Source organism: Chinchilla lanigera, unplaced genomic scaffold (assembly GCF_000276665.1).
Source record: "Chinchilla lanigera isolate Chin_1 unplaced genomic scaffold, ChiLan1.0 scaffold00019, whole genome shotgun sequence".
NCBI lineage: Eukaryota > Metazoa > Chordata > Mammalia > Rodentia > Chinchillidae > Chinchilla > Chinchilla lanigera.
The window spans coordinates 23,307,836-23,328,519 of NW_004955420.1; the positions used below are offsets into that span (position 1 = coordinate 23,307,836).

Below are 20,684 nucleotides of genomic sequence, written 5' to 3' on the forward strand. Positions count from 1 at the left end.
CCGTCCCCCGCGTCCGCCCTGCAGCGCTGGCCTCGCGGCAGAGCGCCCCGGCCAGGCCACTCGGAGCGGGAAGGCGGAGGGCTTGCCGCGGCGTCCGCGTTCTCCGACCCTCTGGCCCCTGACTCTGCACACACGGGGGTCGGTGGTGGATTCCCTGCAGCCTGGGGGGGGGGTGAATACCCAGGTCGCTAGGGTCCCCAGAGATGGACTGGGACAGGAGCATGGATCTGAAGATCTGACTCTGGATCCCGGAAAGTGGCCTCCATAGGGCCCTGTAGGATTCTCTGAGAAGTTACTGAGCAGGTCCTCGAGGGCAGGACAGGCTCGCGTTCTCATTTGTCTTTGTCACCTCAGCGCCCAGGTTGATTGAGAATGAGTGGATGTGTGCGTGATTGGACCAAGTCTCAAACCAGAACTAGGCAGGCTCGTTTCCTACCAGACCTCTCCGCCCCAGCTTTTACTCCCTTTAATAAATATTCAGCGCCTGCTTGCGACAGCAGAGAGGCAGACGGGGCTGCACTCAGGACTCAACTGGAAGAAAGCGCACGGGCTTGTAACCAGGTAACCCCCGAGGGACGCAGGCTCCGGAAGAATAAAATGAAGTGATGTGGTAGGGCCGGAGAAAGTTCTTGGTGGGTAGGAAAGACCTCTTCTGCGGAAAAGAGCATTCCAGGCCGAGCTCACAGCCGAATGGAAGGGCTCAGCGCAGAAATAAACTTGCCGAACAAGAGGACCAACAAGTACGTAGTGATGGGAGGAAGTTGTAAGCAAGCCTAGAAGGGCCGAGGAGGGCGGGACCACCTACGTCTCCTGGGTTACAGTAACAAGTGCGGCCCCACCCACTGTCGCCACTGCCGCTCCAGCCACCAGATGCCAAATATCCTGAGCCTAGTACTCAAAGCCCTTCGGAATGTGACCTCCACCTACCTTTCCAGTCTTTGTCTCATTATACCCTGGCCAGATTTTGATTCTTGACAAATGAAACCACTTGTTAGCTGCTGTATGGACCTTATGTATTTTCACTTTTTTTTTTCCGGTACCGGGAATTGAACTCACGACCTCACGCTTGCCAGGCAGGCACTGTGCTGCTGAGCTAAATCCCCAGCCCGATTTGCACTTTTTATCTTTCCCTTTTACTTTTTTTTTTTTTTTTTTTCTCCGTATTTGAACCCACGGCCTTCACACTGAACTACATCAGCAGGCATTTGAATTTTTCTTTTGTTTTGAAAATTTGAGACAGGGTCTAAGTTACTAAATTGCCCAGGCTGGACTCACACTGTTCATCCTCCTGCCTTAGCCTCGCAGAGGGCTAAAATTACAGGCATGAGCCACTATGTCCAGCTAAATTTTTTTATCAAGGTAATATGTATGCTTAACCAAATAGTATTAAAACTTTTAACAGAAACAGGAATCCTCTTCCATTGTTCTCCTTACCGCCATAATACTTTTTAGCTCATATTACTATTTTTTCACTTGTGGATTCTAAACATTGCCTATTGGTTTCCTGTTTTGACTGATGATGATCTCTCTTCTACCTCATACTTTTTTTTTTTTTTTTGGTACAGGGAATCAAACTTGGCCTTGCATTTGCCAGGCAGGCACTTGTGCCTGCTGAGCTATATCCCTGGCCCCCTTGTACTCTTAAAATACTGAAGTCACACCTTTTGATTAAATGTAATCTCAGAATTGCCATTGTTGTTTTATTTTATGTTTGTTTGTTCAGGCAGGGTCTCACTGTATAGTCCAGGCTGGCCTTGAACTCATGGTGATTCTCCTGCCTGAGACTCCCAAGTGTTGAGATGACAGGCGTGCCCTACCATGTCCAGGAGCCATTATCTTTACTATGAGTACTGTAAATGCACACTGCTAACCCATTAGAAACAATATTTTGTTTGTTTTGAGACAGGGTCTCGCTATGTAGTCCAGGCTGGCCTTGAATTCATAGCGATCCTTCTGCCTCAGCCTTCTAAATGCTGGGACTACAAGCATGTACCACCACACCTGGTACCTTTACAACTTTTTCTCTTGGAATTAATCCGGTTTTTTGGTTGTTTTGGTTTTTTTTTCCGGTACCAGGAATCGAACTCACGACCTTGTGCTTGCCAGGCAGGCACTGTGCTGCTGAGCTAAATCCCCAGCCCCCTCTCTTGGAATTAGTCATTACTTTGATTTGCCTTTTCAAAATGTATTATAGCTATCATTAATTCTTCCCACATAAACTAACAGTTTCTCAATATGTATTTTATTCACTTGGTTGCCTCTATTAGGTAATTCATCAGTTCCATTTTCCCCTGAAGCACTCCATTCTTTTCTTTTGTACTACTGAGGACTGGACCCAGGGCCTTCACGATGAGCTACATCCCCAGCCCCCATTTTAAAAAAAAATCTTGAGTGACATCCTATTATTATTCCTATTCTCTCTATAACCTGTTTGTTGTTATTTTATTTTTTGAGACAGGGTTTCACTATGTAGTTCAGGCTGGCCTTGATGTCACAGCAATCCACCTGCCTCAGCCTCCTGAGTGCTGGGATTCCAGGCATGCACCACCACTTGTGGCTGATGTTAGACTTTAGATAGATTCTTAATTTTCTCCTTTTTCCCGCTCCCCCCTTTTTTTTTTTGAGGGTCTCAGTCTTGTCCAGCTGCCTCACCTCAAACTTGGACTTGGGATCCTCCTACCTCAGCATTGGAGTGCTGAAATTATAAGCATGTGTCACCACACTCAGTTGGTCCCCGATTTTAGCCTTTTTTCCTCTATCATCCATTTCCTTTTACTTTTGAATAATTTCATCTTTTTGCAAATCTTATTACTTACAAGATTTCCAACCATTTACTCATCCAATTTATTTTTATATAATCATTTAGATATTTATTGGATAGGTAAAATATGCATGGTTTAAAACCCAAGAACCTCATAGACAGAACTGCAATGAAACATCTCTCCCCCACATTTGGTTCTCTAGTCCTGCAGTTCTCAGTAGGACACACCTTTGCAATCCTGCCCCAGCCTCCCACACACCTGGAATTACAGGTGTGCCCCACAGCTGGATTGCTTACTAAGTTCTAAGAGCTCTTTATTCTCTGGTTCTTCCTTTTCATAGCGTTTTCTTCGAAGGCATCTTGAGCTTTGAGAATCGTAACTGTGCCTCCCCTATCCTTCCCCACACGCAGAACTTGCCATCATTTTCGTGGTTTCAGTTTTCCCTTTGTTTTGGCCTCTGCCTTTCCTGTTTGAGGGACCTTTGCTCCTATTCACACGTAAGAGTGACATACTGGAAGCTGACCGGAAGCTCTATGTACAAGGCTTAGTAACTAAGGTTTCACTCTCGTGCAGCAAAATGAGGGGAAGACACCCTCCCCGGAAAACAAGAAACGGCAGTATTTATCGGCCCTTCCCTCTGTAGTTGTTCAGTTTGTTCAAAGGGGCTTGTCAGTGTGCTGATGCTCAGTCCTGCCACTAATTTGGTGTACTTTTTTCTGAGTACTGGGGCTAGAACCCAAGACCCTCACATGGAGCGACCTCCCCAGTCCCTTAGTCTTGAGACATGGTCTCACTAAGTTGCTTAATTACCCAGGCTGAGTTCATCGAAACCCTCCTGCCCTGGCCCTAAGAGTACGGCCTGCACCACCACATCCTTTTACTTCATTCATTTTCAGCCTAATACATGCCCCATCGTGCCTGCGGATGAGCCTTGGGGCTCTGATAAGGTTCTGACATCGCGGCATTTTGAAGACTTCTCATTCACTGTACTGGGTGCTCAGGCCATCGTCTGAAACTGACCTCAAGTACTGGCTGATTTCCTCCCTACCATTTCTGCAGACTAAAACTCCCACGCTCATAGAGAAGTAAGGGTGATCACTTGGCTGGATCTGACAATGGGTGAGGGGGGGGCAACTTTTTCTTATCGGGCTCTTTGTACAACTCCCCTTTACCACCCTAATCTTCGGTTCTGAAGGGCACGCACTGGCTTGCTTATTAATAACCACTCTTAACTCTGTCACCTTCCACACTCCCGTTTTCCAAAATGTTGGTGTTTTTCATTATCACCTCATTTTCTTTGAGTCATGCACCTTTTACAATCTCTTGACTGGCATTTTATGAGGGAGCAAAAAAACCCTTAATTTTCCACATTTAATTAGAAATCTCCTACTACCATTTGCATGTGTGGGGGGTACTAAGGATTGACTGCAGGACCTCCTACACGCCAGGCAAGTGGTCTACCACTGAACTATGTCCCCAGCCTCTTTTAATTTTTGAGATGGGGTCTAAGATGCCCAGGCTGGCCTTGAACTTGTGCTCCTCCAACTGGGCCTTGCAAGTATGTGGGACTGCAGGTGTGCACCACCATGCCCAGCTTGGCTTTGAACGTGCCCTTCTAACCCTTTTTATTTTTCAGAAGGAATCTTTTCTTCCTAGCGAGTCCTATAAGCCATTTCTGATCCCTTGTCACCAATCTGCTATAGATCAAAGATACTTTCTAATTATTTTAACTGCATTAGGTCCAGGTCCTCACCTTCATGTGTGCCTTAGGTATTAGCTTCTATACCTGCTAAGCCTCAAACTTTGGTTTAAGAAAATGAAGCCCATCACTGGCCAGGCTGTTTTTCCTCTCTAGGAACGCCTTCATGCCCCCAACTGGAGCTCGGTATCTTCCTCAGCTTATTCTTCTCACTCACCTGAAATGAAGGCACCCACTTTACCTACCACGTCTGAGGATAGGGTGCCACTTGTTACAATAGTTGCTACCATTTGTGTCAACGCAGGAAAGAAATCACCGACTTGTTTTATATGAAGGCAACAAGAGCTCACAAGGGAGAGGAGGGGCACCTCTCAGAGTGAGGTTAAAGAAGTCTGAGGTTCGGTGTCAAACCCCAGCTCCATCAGAGACTAGCTATGGGACCTTTCTGAGCAGCAGGTGCCTCATCTAAAAGTGACAAGATTGGTGCTGGGGATGTAGCTCACTGGCACAGCGCCTGCCTGGCAAGTGCAAGGTCCTGAGTTTGATTCCTAGTACCGAAAAAAAAAAAAAGACAAGATCCACTGCACAGTTGACTTGAGGGTTAACTGAAGTAACACACAAGTAATATTTAGGAGAAAGCTGGCACGCATTAAACTCTCATGGTAAGGGCAAGCACATTTTGCAGCACCTTCCTGCCTTCTTCCAGGCTTTCGGCTTTACTTGCCCCCAGGGACGACTTCCCCTTCACTCACACACAATATGGAAACAGAATTCTAGACTGAGGGTCAAGTCCTTAGCTTTACCCCTGAGCACATTTCCGTATCTTTAGGATGAAGTGCGGCCCCGCTTCCCTGACAGGACCGGCACTGGGTCCACAGGAAAAGGCCTGGGCAAGGGACTCAAGCCCCCGGAACATCACCCTCGCAGATCTGGCTATGGGCCCAGGTGCACCACCCCGAAACCAGACCGGTCCACAGAGGCTGCCAAGCAGCAGGCCCTCCCCTCCCTGTCAGCCCGAGGACCGGGTCACCAGCGAGGCACCACAGCACCACCTAGCGGCCACAACGCCCCTACTCCCTCGGCCCAGGTGTTCAGGAAAAGTGTTCCATTCTTTACCGCCAGCGTCAGAGCTGGAGAGAAACCAGACCTCTGTCTCCTTTTAATATTAACAAACACAAGCCAGCTGCTCTCTGCTGTCCCTCAGGGAAGCCCGGAGCACGAAGCTTCTTCGGCTGCAGGGTCCGCCTCACCCCTCCCCAGGCAGGAGCTTCACCGCAGCCTCACTCCCGGGTCCCAACTCCCGGGTCCCAACCCCCGGGACAGGAGGAGGGGCACACGTTGCTGGCCATGGGAAGAATACTGTCGTTCCGGCCTCTGCTCCTTCAGTCCCAGCCTGGACGGTGCTCACTCCCCTCCTGCAGCTCCTTGCGGCTCAGTCCTGGGAGCGGGCAGGGCAGTCACCTCACACAGGGGCGGAAGTGCCACTTCAGTCATCTTCCGACGACTCCTCTTCAGCCTCTTTTAGCCACTGGATGAACCTCTGCAGCTGAAAGGAGCAGAGAGCAGAGCTACCGGGAGGGGCGTGCACCTCCTGCCCTCCGTGGAGACACGGCGCCCATCACCAGCGTCCCGGAGTCTGGGGGCCAGGGCCGGAACCGGTAACAGCCTCAAGGGCAGTCCCACTCACCTGCTGATTCTTGCGCAACTGCCGGCCTTTGTCGGTTAGGTCTCTTTGGCTGAACCAGCTCAGGATCGTTTCCTCGGCCAAGATCTCCAGCTGGTAGAAAGCCATCAGCACCTGCAGAGGGCCGCAAAGGGGGTCTGAGGGACGCTGCGGAGTGCGGCTGGACACAGTAGCTAACAGGAGAGGAGGCAGGAACCTAGCACCTCCACCAGGCCCTCAGCATCCCTCAGGCGCAGAGCAGCCTCATCCTCCAGGTATGCCTGGCTCGGTGTAACTGCAGCACTCTGCACATCACCAAGCCCTCTGCCTTACAGTACTCACTAGTGCTCACTCTTCCCTGCGGCTCCTCACGCTTCAGTCCTGGGAGCGAGGAAGCAATCATCACGCACAGCAGCGCAAGTGCGACTTCAGTCATGAGTCTGACTGGCTCTAATCAGTAAGTTCAGCCCAGCTCTAATCAAAAGGGCAACACAGGGCAGAGGGTGCTGCGAGCCAGACTCCATGCTGGGTTCACGTGGGCCTTGCCGTCCTCTCCCTGGGGGTCCCTGAGGCCAGCTGAAAGCAAATGCAGGAGCAGGAGGTTTGCAGAAGTATTCACCTTGGCCATGGCAGTCCCGAGGGCTTCGTGCCCCAGGAAGAAGTCCTCAATGGCCGCCAGTGCTTCCAAGTGGTCAGCTGCTCGCTTTACGTAGTTCCTAAAAACGGGGCTCCAGCCTTTGAGCAGCTATGGAAGAAAAGAGAAGTGAACTGTGACGCATTCTGAGGTGCCCTTACACCTGTGAGCAGACTAGTGGTAACGAGGGTCTCTCATGACATGGAAAGACAGAGGGAAATAACACAGGCGCCGTGGAATTACACAGGAGGAGTCATTGGTAGTCATGGCTGGGGAGAAGAGGTTTCCCAGGGAAGGTGAAAGGGATCAATGAGGCTGTAGGCTGGCTCTAAATACCCATCCCCAGCACTGAGGCTAAACTTGGTCTGAGTCAAGTCATTTTCAGAGTCTAAAATCCAAGTCTATTTTTTTTTTTAATTTTTGTTTTTTTGAGACAGGGTCTCCCTATGTAGTTCAGGCTGGCCTCAAACTTACAGTGATCCTCCTGCCTCAGCCTCCCAACTGTTGGGATTACAGGTGTGCATCATCACACCTGACTCCAAGTCTATTCCTTCCTGTTGGTTTTGTTGTTTTGAGACGGGGGTTCTCACTATTATTGACCAGGCTGGCCTTGAACTCCTGAATTCAAGCGATTCTCCCACTTCAGCTTCCCAAGGAGCTGGACTATCAGTGCAAGCCACCAGGCCTGGAGTCTAGATCTATTGCTGAGTATCCCTTTGGGGCTCTAGTGCTGTCTGAATCCTCGAGTCTCAAAGGCTGTTCAGGGTTGAACCCAAGCTTATTCCTCAGGACCAGCCAAGGCTGCTGTGGAATCTAATCAGCTTCCAGAGGGAAGGAGAAAGGAACCAGAAATAACATAACTCACAACAGGATCAATTATTCTTGATTTCTTTTAAAGTCAAGCACAGGCTGGGGACATAGATCACTGGCACAGTGCCTGCCTGGTAAGCTCAAGGTTGTGAGTTCGATTCCCGGTACAGAAATAAATCAAATCAAGCACAGCCAGGATGTGTATCTGCCTCCCTAGCCTCCCCCCTCCCCCCGCGGCCCCAGCCCCAAGTTCTGCTCACAGGAAGCAGCAGGGCACAGTAGCGAGTAGGGCTGGGTGGCGAATCCATCTGCTGCAGAGGGAACTCCAGGACCACATGGCTCAGGACCTGCATCACTTCCTTTAGACTTATGTTGTAGGCGTACCTGTGGGGAGACCGGGGTGACGCCAGGGCCTTCAACACACCCTGGAGAGGAGGTCAGAGAGAAGAGCACGGAAGGGGAGTCTATGTTAAGGGAGAACCTAATGCCCTCCTTGCTCCAAATACTTCTGGCCTTTTCCCTTTGGGACACTGATGGAATAGGCTTATAGCTGGGTGAGGAAACACTTGTGAGAATCTAAATGCTTAGAATTTCCCAGAGCAGAGAGAACCGGGAGGGGCTTCTCTTACTTGAGAGAGTTGATCTCCAGGACTAGATTGTCACAAGAAATATTCTCCTCTTTGCCTCGCTGCAGTGTTCCCAGGACCTCATTCTGGAACACTGAAGAGAAAGAATAAATTTGTAGGCCACCATCACCCCAGACCACTTTGCTTTCTGTCAGTCCTGACATTATGCCAAAGCCTTTCTGGGAGGAACGCAAGCCTCTGGCCAGGTGACACAGGGTAAAAAGAAACTGGAGGTTGTCCCGGGCCAGCCTCTGTTCCCCGGCTGCTCACCTTTGATGTCATCCAGCTGCGGGGAGCCTGCCCGGCTGTCCAGCTCCTCGGAGTCCATACTTCGTTCACTTTCCGTTTCACTCTCTTCTTCCATGTTGATCGTGAGTCCTGAGAACCCAAGAAAGGTAAGAAAAAAACGCTAAGGAAAAGAGTAACTGCTAGACAGCACTTTATCTGCCCTATCGGCCTGTGTAGAGGAACGAACTCCAAAGGACTCGCTCTTCTTCACACTACGCGGTTTAGCTTACCCCACAGACTCTGCTGCCGCTCCTCCTCCTCCTCCGTGTTCGTGCCTGCAGCTTTCCACAGGTAGCCCTGGCCCGCAATGCCCACTTCCGCCGGGTTGTAACCTGGGAAAGGCCCTGACCTTTAGAGTGGCCCCAGAGAGACAGACTCCTCCACAAGGAAATAGTGGCTTTCTTGGGGGTGGAGATGCAGACGCCCCACACCTGTCGAGCCGCGCACCTTTCAGCTTCGCTTTCTCCTTTTCTTGGTTGGCCCCAGAATCATCACTGAACTGGCCGTCATCCTCATCCTCCTCTGCATCTGGAGGGTGCAAGGAGATCACCGAGCCCTCAGGCAGCGTGATATCTGGACCTACCACCACCTAGGGGAAAAGAAAGGAGTGGGCGAGGCCCCATCAGCGTGCTGAGGCAAAGTGCATCCTAACAGGGACAGTGACAGTGACTTTTTTTTACTGAGCCAAATAGAAGGTAAACGAAACCACCAGCGGTTTGGACTCTCGGTCCAGGCTGGAGTACTAGGGGGAATAAGGTCGCTTTTCAGGGCTTGTGCCCAGTGTGAAGCAGTCTCACCTGGGAAGTGAGAACGCAGCGTGGCTTCAGAGTGACTCGCTCCTTAACCTCAGCACGGTCACAGAGCACAGACTGATGGATCTGGGCTCCAGCAGCCACTCGGACCCCTCGCCACAGGTAGGCCCGGTCCAGGACCACGTTATCACCTGGCTCGGGATGGGGAGGTCCTGGTCAGTCATGGCTCCATCTCTAGCCCACAGCCCTTCGTGAAGGAAAGGCTGCTGGGACACCAGCCCAGCTCCCACTGGCTGAGATGCCACACTCCAAGCCATCAAAACATGGCTCTCCCTCTCGGAATAACCCCGGTAACAGAACACCATTCAGCCTGACTCTCCTCTACCAGGTTTACAACAATTACAGACTGTACGTGGGGTTTCAGAATCTGAGAGCCTTCAAGAATTCTGGGGATGAATTTAAGAACCTCATTAGAATAAAATTATGACCTATGAGTAGAGCTGTAACCTTATTAGTAGAATCCCATTTCTTCTTAGACATTTTACAATATGAATTTTAACTGTTGTTTTTTTAAAGGGACAGTACCATTACAAGAATCACATTCCTACAGCCAAAGTGAGTTACCAAGAGGCCAACCAGGTAGTTACAGGAGAGTAAAAAGAATCCTGGACTCACAACCAGAATACCCAGAATTCAATACCCAGCACTGTGTACTACCCTTTTGTTTTCTTGAGCCAGAATCCTGCCTTGAACTCAACAGGTGGCCCAGCCTGGCCTCAAACTTGTGGTGATCCCCTGCCTTAGCTTCCTGAGTGCTGGATTTACACATCTGTGCCATCGCACTTGGAGGAAGTGGCTCTCTGTCAGCTATGACCTTGGGTAAGATGACTTCTTTGAGTAGGTTTGTAAATTAGGGATAAATAATACCTTCCTCTCAGCGTTTTTGTGAGAATTAAATAGCTAATGTATGTAAAAACCCTTTGTAATCAGTGATGCACTTAAACAGAGGTTATTATTGCACGTTAATTACCCACTTGGTCCTGAATGTAAATATGGGGTACCCTGAAATGTGAAGACTCATTTAGTAAGACTCATAGGACACAAATTAAGAGATCAGTTGCCAAACCCTTGTTGTCTCTTTTTTTTTTTTTTTGTCTTTTTGAGACAGGGTCTCACTTTGTAGCTCAGGCTGGCCTAGAACTCACAACGATCCTCCTGCCTCAGCCTCCCAAGTGCTGAGATTACAGGTGTGCGCCACCATGCCCAGCTGTTCTCTCTCTAGTTTCTTATTGCTACGGACTACCCCAAACACATGATAGACCTCATGTGTCTATCCTCCATTCTAGAAATAATACAGGTCCCCAAGGTCCTGTTCCTGGAATGGCTACCTTGATTCCCCTGCTGTGCTCACCAATGTGGCAGTTGGGACCGATGACACTGTTGGTGATAGAGCAATTGCTGCCGATGACAGTGCCGGAGCCTAGGAGCACGTTTTCCTCCAGGATGCTGCCGTGGCCCAGGCTGACCTCGGCCCCCCGGTAAATGTTGTGTCGGGAATGAGTGCAGCTGTGGGTAGCGCTGTCGGTGAAGTTGGCTTCTGGAGTGAGGGGGTAGACCCAGCGGCGGACGACATCAGCACAGACAGCCGAGTACATGTGCAGGTTTGAGACCCGGGCACCATATTCTCTAGTTGTTACATGCATGTGGATCTGGTTCCCCAGGATCTGAATGAGGAGGAGGGGAGGTCACCCGAGATACAGGAAGGGGATATGGGAAGAACATCCCCAAGTACTGTGTAACGCTTTTCTAAGCCTCTTCAATTCCCTCTGCATTTCACTATTAGAGCCAAAGGGCAGGAGACTTTTCTTCAGCGGCTTTCTTCCCTCATGAGGCTCAGTGAAACCCCAAAGGGATACAAGGTCTCGAGGCTGAGATGAACGCAGTCCCATCCTACCCCTCTAAAGAGGCTTTTTCTTACCTCTTCGTTCACCAGCAGGCCTCGCACAAAGTCGTCTCGAGTTTGGTAGTCAAAGTTGTCTGTGAAGAGCTGAGCCACCTGTGGGTGAGGCGCACCACGCCAAAGTTAGACGCTGTGCTCTGGAAGCAACGGCAAGTGCCCCCGAGCCCTGTCACACCCAAGGTGGGGCCCGGGGTAACTCAGTGCGGGAGCATGGGGCCAACATGAAGGACGCCCTGCATTCAACCCCGAGGGTTGCAAGACAAACAAAACAAAACAAACCTATGACAGCTCCATGGGGCCAGAACCCCAAAGAGGTTCCCAATGTATCAGGGACAAGGTAACAGCAGCTTTCTGTTTTGTAACAGATAAGAGAGAGAGCTCTACTCTGGCTTTCTGAGCAGACAGCAACAGACCCTCAGAGTTCTATCTCTGGACTTGTGACCCCAGGCCTAAGCGCTCACCTGAGGAGAGCAGATGCTGATGTGACAATCCAGTAAATCGTATCGAATCTCCACTCCATCCCCACTGCCCTGGAACAGACTCTGTGGGAGAAATACAAGGACTTTAACCTGTCTCTCCTTCCTAAGATGGTTACTTCCCCCTCTCAGCTTCCTGAGCACCCACACACCAGAGGAAATGAGAAACGCCGGAGGCCCTGGGTCTTCTGGAAATGCAGAATCCGGTTTGTGGCACTATCCGCGGCCACCACTATGTTGTCCTCATGGCAGCGAGTAGGGTGGCTGGGGGATGACTCCTTGAAGATCATCGTCATCACAGATACATTTTTTTCTAGCTTCCGCCTCAACCTATGAAGGATGGGAAGGAGCGGGCTGCAGAAGAGCCGCCTTAGGGCCCTGCCGGCCCCTGCTCTTCACCTCTGCCACGTCCCCGTCCTGACCTGTGCTCCTCCAGTGCTCTGGTAATGTTGATGTTCGAGATGACATCTCCGTAAACCAGCAGGAAGTCAGAGCGCACCAAGGCCTTGGCGTCAACATCACGGAGGACATCTCCCAGCGACCGATACAGCTCGGATGTGATTATTCGAACCACATTGAGGGATGTAGGGCGGCACCACTTGGATTTCCTACAGGAAGGAAATGAGTAAATCGAGCATAAAGTTCATGTGCACCTTCCCTGTCCCCCACTTCAGCATTCACACTCCTGCTTTATGGCTTTTCTGGGTTCCAGCCAGCGTCCTCAATTTCAAAGAGATTTATGGACTATAATTAATGCTTTCAACATTCTGTGTCATTAGTTCTGTTTTATAGGTTAGAGAAATATGGTTATTTCCTCTCTATGCCTTGACCTATGTCCCCAAACCCTGATGAAACCTAGGGTATAAAAGACTTTTGGGAACACACTTCCCATGTCATCTTTTCCCTGAGGTTCCCATATTAAATTCAGGAGCTGTCTGATGGTGACCGTCCTAATAGCTAGTCTTTATTTCCTAAGCTTCCATAAATTCTGAGATTTACTCTTTCCCAAGATTTTAATGAACATTTGTGAATGGCTTTTTACATGTGTGGCACTAAAATTAGGCAGTGGGAATACAAAGATGAAAAAGAACTCATTCTTGTCCCTGAGGGGAAGAACATAATATTTGGAAACTCAAATATTCAAAACTTCAGGTAAAGCCAAGTGTCTTGGGAAGCGGGGGGATAGTGCTTCACTGGATGTCCCAGGCTGTTTTTGAAGTCCTGGGCTTAACGGATCTCCTGCCTCAGTTTCCTGAGTAGTTGGGACTCCAGCACTGCCTGGTACAAGTTAGCCCATTTTTTGTCACAGGAATCTCTAAATGGACAGATACAGAGCTACAGCTGCTCACCTCCTATGTGAAGCAAACACCCTTAGACCTTACTATGGGATCTACAGACACACTATTTTCTTTCTCAAATTTCCCCCTACTCAAGTTACATCCATCCTGAAAAAACTACAGAGAGATGGTAAAACATGAAAAGAAAAATCACAGGGCCTTACAGTAAGTGTTCTTTGATCTGAGCAGCCTTCCAACAGCAAAAGACAAAGGTTTCCTGTACACCTGTGGCTGTGAGGAATTCCAGAGTGTAGTCAATTAATGCCACGTTGGCCAGGGGTAAGAGGACCTGCAGGGCAGGATATGAAAGAACTTTTGAGGTCTTGAATTCATGAGGGCCCTCCGGGTACCCAACTGCAACAACAACTTTCACTCATCTATCAGTGTTTCCAAATACTACAGTTGTACTTTATCTTTCTAAACCAAAGATAAATAGGTTTCTGCTTTGTTTTGAGACGAGGTCTCTCTTTGCCTTTGAACTCACTATGTAGCCCAGGCTGGCCTCAAATTCATGTCGATCCTCCTGAGTGCTGGGATCACAGGCGTGTGCCACCATGCCAGATGGTTCCTGCTTTTGACAGTCATAGTATCTGCTAAGCTTGAGGACACAGCGTTTCATTTGGGCATAGTAAGCATGGAGTCTATCTGTCTAGCATCAGACAGAGTTCCAGGTCTTACAAAGGTCGGTACTGAACATTAATCACATATCCAGACCTCTAAGCACTGCTGAGGCCTTCTACACCACAAATATCCTTCCTTGTTTCTTTCTTTCATCCATGTCTGTCCCTCCCCTTTTGTCTTGTACTGGTGATTGAATTCAGGGCCTTCACAATGAAGTGACAGCCCCACCCCGTTTTCTATTTTTTGAGACAGGGTCTCCTTAAGTCGCTAAATTACCCAGACTGGGCTCAAACTTGTGGTCCTGCCGCAGGCTCCCGGAGGGCAGGAATTACAGGTCTGTGTCCCAGGCCCGAGTCTTTTCTAAGAGTCATGGGGTAGCGCCTCTCATCACTTGTCAAAAATGAACAGCCACTAGGCCTTTTGGGGAGTTGTTAGGCAAGATTTTCCCGAATTTTAGTGACTTTCCTTCCTTAGATGCTAGGAATAGCTCAGTCCAGTTTCCTGTTGTTTAGATAACTCGGGAGCTGACAGCAGCCAGCCACTAAACCCGCCTTCCTTCAGACAGACGGCAGTGATGGTCATTAGAACCCTGGAGGGGAAGACAAAGGTGCGCCGCCTTGAGCTCTAGCTCGTTTTAGGCATAGTTACTCTCAGCGGCAGAGACGCTGTCCCTTTGCAACTGTGCACCGCTCTTCCACAGAGTTACAGGCAGTGCAGGCTCCCGGCGGCCGCTGCATCCCCGCCGTCGGGGCGCCCAGCGGCACTATTTCTGCATTCAACCCTCTCCAGCCGCCCAAGCCCGGGGAGGACGCCCCCGAGGGCGCACACCTGCAAGCCGCTCGCTTGGTCAAGCAGTCTTCAGGCTTTCAACAGCTCCTCCGTCTCCCTCCTAGCCAGATAAACCCGACTCTAGGCTCCTCAGGTGACCCCAGTCCTTCCCGGGCGCGCTGCACGCGCCAACCGTCAGGACAACCCCTCCTGTACCCACCACGCTCCCGCCCGCAGGCTGCTCGCACGCCGGCGCTCACCCGAGGCTGGTCCTTGGAGATCGGGAAGAAACGACGGTTGAAGCTATCGGCCACCAGAACTGCTTGCAGGGGCGGCGGCGGTTCCTCCTCCGTCGCCCTGGCTCTCCCGCCAACGCCGCTGCCGCCTGCACCTCCCGGGCCCCCGCCACCTCGCTTATTGGCCCGAGTGGCCGCCACACCAGGCGCCGCCGCCACAGTGGCCGCCATCTTCTTCCCCTACGTCCCCACTTCCGCAGGGAAGCCGACACCGCACGCAGTAGGGGACAAAAAGCGCCCAACGCTGGAAACGCGAAGGCTTGATGAACAAGCTGGGGAGGGTGGAGTGCGCATGCGTCCCTCCTAGTCGGGCCCCGCCCCTCCCCATGGGAGGTCTGGGCTGGGAGGCGCAGCGCCAGCGGCAACTGCGTCGGGCTGGGTGGGATCGCGGCGTGTGGTGGGATCGCTTGGACGGCAGACTCTGTCAGCAGGATTGTAGGCCTTCATTTGTACGAGGAGAAACAGGATTCCTGAGGCGTGATGAGACTTGTGGTTGCCGCGAAGGAGACGGAGCCTGGTGGGATCTGAATCGTCCAGCAGTTTCCCTGCCCCAGCATTGCAGTCACCTGATGGGACCGGCGCTGGGGGTGTGGGGGCTGGAGCCAGTCGGACTTCGGCTTGCCGGGGAACTCACGATCTGCTTAAACATTTGTGTGTGTGTGTGTGTGTGTGTGTGTGTGTGTGTGTGTGTGTGTGTGTGTGTTTCTCTGGAGCGCGGGTGGTGGACATCAGCTCATTTAATTAGTCACCTCTCTGCGAGGTACCTTATTTCTTTTGTTCAACAAATCAGTCTTTCCCCCTCCACCCCTCTTCTTCCTTCCCTCCTTTCTTCTTTGGTGCCGGGAGCAAACATTTCTTCAACTCTTTTTTTTTCAGTTTTTATTTTTTATTACTATGTGTTTGCAGTACATAATGATTATCTTCCTCTGGGGAGTTGGAACATGTACATGACACATCTTTTTTCATTCCCTCCCCCTCCATCTCTTGGTCCCCTTCCTATTTGCAAAAGATCTATCTCCCTATTTCCTATTATCTTTTATTTTGCTCTTTTTTATATTTTGAGTTTCTTTTTATAAGAGAGACCACGCACTATTTAAGCTTGTGTGTCTGATTTATTTCACTTAACATTATGGTCTCAAGGTACATCCATTTTTCCTATGAATGACTCAAGTTTATCCTTTTTTATGGCACAGTAGTACTCCATTTTGTGTAAACACCATATTTTCTTTACCCATTCATCTGTAGGTGGATATGTAGGCTGCCTCCAGGATTTAGCCATTGTGAATTGGGCTGCTATAATCATGGGTGTGCATGGATCACTGTAATATGATGCCTTGAACTCTTAGATGAAGGAAGTACTCCCTGCTAGTAAGTGGAAGAACTGGTACTGGAACCCAATCCACCTGTTGCCTGACTTCATAATTAGTTTTGCAACCTTTCTGCCAAGTTATGTGGGGATAAAAACTGTATTAGCATTCATTCATTCATTCATTCACCCTATCAGACTGTTGTGGAGTTTAAACCAGGGCAGAGGCAGGGTGGAACCAAGTCAGGAGGAGGAGCAAGCTCGGCAGACTCCAAAGGGCACAGCATGTTTGGGGAAAGACTGGTGGCTGCAGAATGGAAACCAGGCCCGTGGCGGGGGAAGGGAGGCAGCCAAGTCACCAGGCTGAGGTCTGTTGTTTCCAAAAACCTGATTTTCCTCAATGTCAGGTGCCGTCCTCTTGAGACTAAGGAAGTTGTTATGTCCACTCTCTACTCCCTCCCAATTAATGAGGACACTGAGTGAAAACCACTGATTTTGGAAATTTTAGTCTGGATCAAGAAGGGAGAAGGCAACTCAGTAAAAGTTTTCTATTAAATGAACATCCTGGGGCTGGGGATTTAGCTCAGCGGCACAGCGGCTGGCTGGCAAGCGCAATGTCATGAGTTCGATTCCCGGTACAGGAAAAAAGCAAACAAACAAACAAACAAACAAATAAATGAATGTCCTTTGTAGAAAAGAGAGATTAAATAGGCAGTTTGCACCAGTGCACAGGTGTGCACACACGCACACACACAGGCTGAGTGTGGTTGAGGGGTATCATAAGTAGGTCCAATGGGTGACTTTGTTTTTTAAAGTCAACTCTATTCCCTCAGCCAATGGTAGAAATTTTTAAATGACTTCCATGACTTTGGAAAGTGGTGACTGATTCTGAGGTATTAGTGGGAGTGGAAAATCCAGGCCTGACAACTCTGTAGGCGATAGCTAGGTGGGTGCTGTTTTAATAGACAGGGCTGAAGAGACTCTCAGCCTGCTAACTTTTTTGTTTGAACACTTATTTGGAGGATTGAAAACCACACATACATACCCCCGTATATAAAAGTAAAGATGCTCTCCTCTGCTTTCCCATCTTACTACTAGAGAGAGCTAAGTTAGGTAGAAATACTATCGGCAGTCAGACCGGCCAGGTCCTTGAGGGAGTCAGTGCAGAGGATGAAAACACATTACAACTGTGGCTGTGGGTGCATGCGTTGAAGGCCAGGCTTCAAGATAAAGCCAAATGACCAGGCCTACAGAGATAAGCAATATACTATAACTGGATGACGTGGTCCAATAAAGTCTACTAGACATCAGTCACCCATGTGGGTGACCAGGATCTCCTGACTCATCTCTTCCCAAAAAAGAGTCCTTGTTCTTTCCATGCCGCACTTGCTGCATGACTTGCTTCCCCATTCGATCAACATTATTTAAGTGTCTATTCTTGTAAGCTTATTGGTTGATCACAATTTTGTCCTACATTGTACCCACCTCATGATTTTGCACACCTTGTGATTTTGCTCTAAAAAGTGGGTTCCAAGGCAATCCACTCAGGCCCCCTCCTGTCTTTCAGGAGCTATCTCTCCTAATAAAGTTTCCTACTCTCTGTTTTATTTTGTTTTGAGACAGGGTCTTTCTATGTAATCTAGGCTGGCCTTCAATTCACTATGTAGCTGAGGGTGGCTGTAAACTTGTGGTAGTTCTCCTGCCTCATCCTCCTGAGTGCTGTGATTACAGATGTGCACTACCACACCCAGCAAGTTTTCTTACTCTTAATCTCAGTTGTTCCTTAAAATTCATTCTTTGATTTTGGGAAACACGAACTCGGCATATTTGATATTTAACAGGTTGGGAGTTATAATATTTCCCTTGTATCTTTTAGAGGTCCTATATCATTTGGAGGTCCCACTGAGATAATTGGAAGAAAGTAAGAGCTTGCTTTTGTAATCAAAAATTGCCATCCTTGTTTGTCAGTTGCTTAGGGCTTGACTTTCATGCTTTGTCTTTTTACTGACTGTTTTATTAAAATGGAGGAGGTGGGAAGATTATGTTGTTTCTTTGGTGAGACATTTTACTTTTGCAGGCAAGGTCTTTTTCTGTTTTGTATATGCTACATTTGTTGCTGAATTTATTGGTGCTCTTTGCCTTACCTGTTTGACTTGTTATATAGTAGCACTAGGGAAAAGTAATGTTATAGCATCCCCTAGTGGGGTTTGATATGAAATGCTGTAAAATGGCTCTTTTAATGAAATACAGTTTATATTTAGAAAATATATGCCTATCAATAAATCCATCTGCCAGTAAAAGACAGTAGGTAGGCAGCTAGTCTCAAGACATGAAGGACAAGTTTCACTGGGACAGACTGGCCTGATCCACTTCTGCACTCTAGAGGGAATAGTAAGCCTGTTCTGCCTCAGTTTCCTTTTTGGTCTGACCTTCTATTGGTGAAGAGCAGTCTTAGCTCTTGAAATTCCCCACTCTTGCCTTTCCAGGCTGAGAGTGACAACTCGTGGGCAAGCTATCTCAAGAGCCCACTGTAAGTGTGAGAAGAAAAGATTTCATTTTCTGATCTCATTTCTGACCTTTTTCTGTTGCTTTGTACTTTCTTTTTGGAGGCATGTAAGATTAGAGAGGGAGGAACTCTGAACTGTCTCAACCTTTCCCTTCTGTCCAACAACTAAGAACCTTTAAGTTGAGCCCCAGAGAAAATGAGTGTTTGCTAATGCCAAAGATGGGAAAGTCATCTTAGATGAAGGGCACATAACCGGTTTCTGGATCAGATGAGATATTGGAATTTTGTCCATCCAGGAGAACACACAGGAAAGCCATGTCCTGGCTTAAGTGTTCCAGACAGCAGTTTCCCTCAGGGGACTGAACATGAAGCCCTGTGGAAAGAACTGACTTTTGGGTGAAATCAGAAAGAGCTATTTCCTAAACACAACATTAAGGGACAAAAACACATTCAGTTTGTTTTTTTTTTTTTTTTTTTTTTTTTTTGGTTTTTCTCTGGTACCAGGAACCGAACTCACGACCTTGCGCTTGCCAGGCAGGCGCTTTGCCGCTGAGCTAAATCCCCAGCCCCCCAAAACACATTCAGTTTAAGGGAGAATCGCCAACCTCCTGGCCCTCTCTTCCCTCCTAGGCCTAGTTCTCGTCATTTACATGGGCAGGGGAGGGAAGCACTTTTACTAATGTGTGACTTGTGGTTGCTGAATCATGGATACAGGTTTTAACATGTGAGTTTCATAAATGTGTTGCAGATATAGAGACATAAAAATTTTAGGGAGGATTTTGAGTAATATTTAGCCTTGTCTTTCTGCTAAGAAAGGTTGCCTAGGTGATTAGGTAGACAGCACAAATCTATTAGAGACTTCTTTGCCCTAGGGCCCAAGGCAGGATTTTGCTGAACCATTACTTGACTCTATCTATCTCAAGAAATGATCTCTCTCCTGTTTTGTTTTGTTTTGTTTTGAGACAGAGTCTTGCTGTGTAGTTCAGGCTGGCCTTGAACTCATGATGATCCTCCTGCCTCAGCCTCCCAAGTGCTGCCATTACAGGAATGTGCCACCATGCCCAGCTAGAAGTGATCTCTTTTACAGACTGGGAAGTACTCCAATCACTTCCAATTTGCCCTTCGATATTTTCCTCACTCTCTTTCAAAGACTTGGAAAGCAGTGGTTCAAATCTCTTGATTATTGGTTTTGCTAAGAGTGCTTCCTTCCTTAAACATGACTGTTATAGCTGGAATCAATTGTAGCTTATGATTTGAGAAACACCTGTTACACTTGGGAGGTTGAGGAGGGAGGATTGCCCTAAGTTTGAGGCCAGCCTGGGCTACATGGTGAGTTCAAGACCAGCCTGAACTGCATAGCAAGACCCTGTCTCAAAACAAACAAACAAACAAACAAACAAAAAAGCCCTAACACCTGCTAGAGTTAAGAGTGTGAGTTTCCAGGAGAGGTATGGTGCAAGTCAGTAAGGGTGACTAGTTGGACGCAACCTATCTTCTGGTCCCTCTCCAGAAGGCAGTCACCTGCTCTGGAACAGGTCTTTTCAGGGAGAGAATACAGAAACCAATTAGAGATTAAAGGGGCCTGCTCCTCCTTTTTGATCCTGTTACTTTTGCTGTTTCCTGCCGCCATGAGCTGTGGCTCCTCTGCCATGTGCTACCCTGCCTTGGACCAGCTGATTATGGACTGAAACCTCCACAACTGTGAGTTAAGTCAACTTTTCCTTCCAAAAAAAAAAAAAAAAGGTTACCTATTTTTTTTCCTCTTGTGTTACAGTTGGGAAAATCAATATCAAATTCTCTTACTCCTTTGGAATATATTCTTAAGCACTGGAAATTGTTCAACTCTCACATATTGAGGAAAAAGTAGTTTAATATTTTTCTATATCCGTGCACGGCCTGCAAAATGGAATGCAGAGGTAAATGTTAATTATGATACTATTTCACAACTAGAATTACACCATCAGAGAGAGGGGAAAATGGTCAGAATTACCTTCAGTTCAGACTTCCTTTGCATTAAGAGATAAACTTGTGCTCAAAATGTAAATGTGAGCCACAGGAAAACCAGACACCTCTGGCCCCTCAGGCACAGTCACATGCATCCACTACCACTGAGCCTGAGGCTCCCCCCCCTTTGGATCCTGATGATGAGGTTTCCAAGGCAACTTTCTTTCTTTCTTTAT

General features: G+C 48.6%; 1 protein-coding gene across 1 annotated transcript; it reads right to left on the reverse strand.

The window, feature by feature from the left end:
* Nucleotides 1-5,569: 5,569 nt before the first annotated feature.
* Nucleotides 5,570-14,913, reverse strand: Eif2b5 (eukaryotic translation initiation factor 2B, subunit 5 epsilon, 82kDa). The gene is made up of 16 exons (XM_005383350.2): nt 14,657-14,913; nt 13,172-13,296; nt 12,093-12,278; nt 11,823-12,000; nt 11,656-11,736; nt 11,213-11,290; nt 10,646-10,958; nt 9,280-9,425; nt 8,930-9,071; nt 8,713-8,814; nt 8,465-8,572; nt 8,198-8,288; nt 7,829-7,952; nt 6,744-6,869; nt 6,149-6,259; nt 5,570-6,007 (listed from the first exon to the last, which is right to left on the reverse strand). Exons 1-16 carry the CDS (start codon nt 14,861-14,863, stop codon nt 5,948-5,950), a joined length of 2,178 nt encoding a protein of 725 aa, XP_005383407.1. The 5' UTR covers nt 14,864-14,913; the 3' UTR covers nt 5,570-5,947.
* Nucleotides 14,914-20,684: the final 5,771 nt, after the last annotated feature.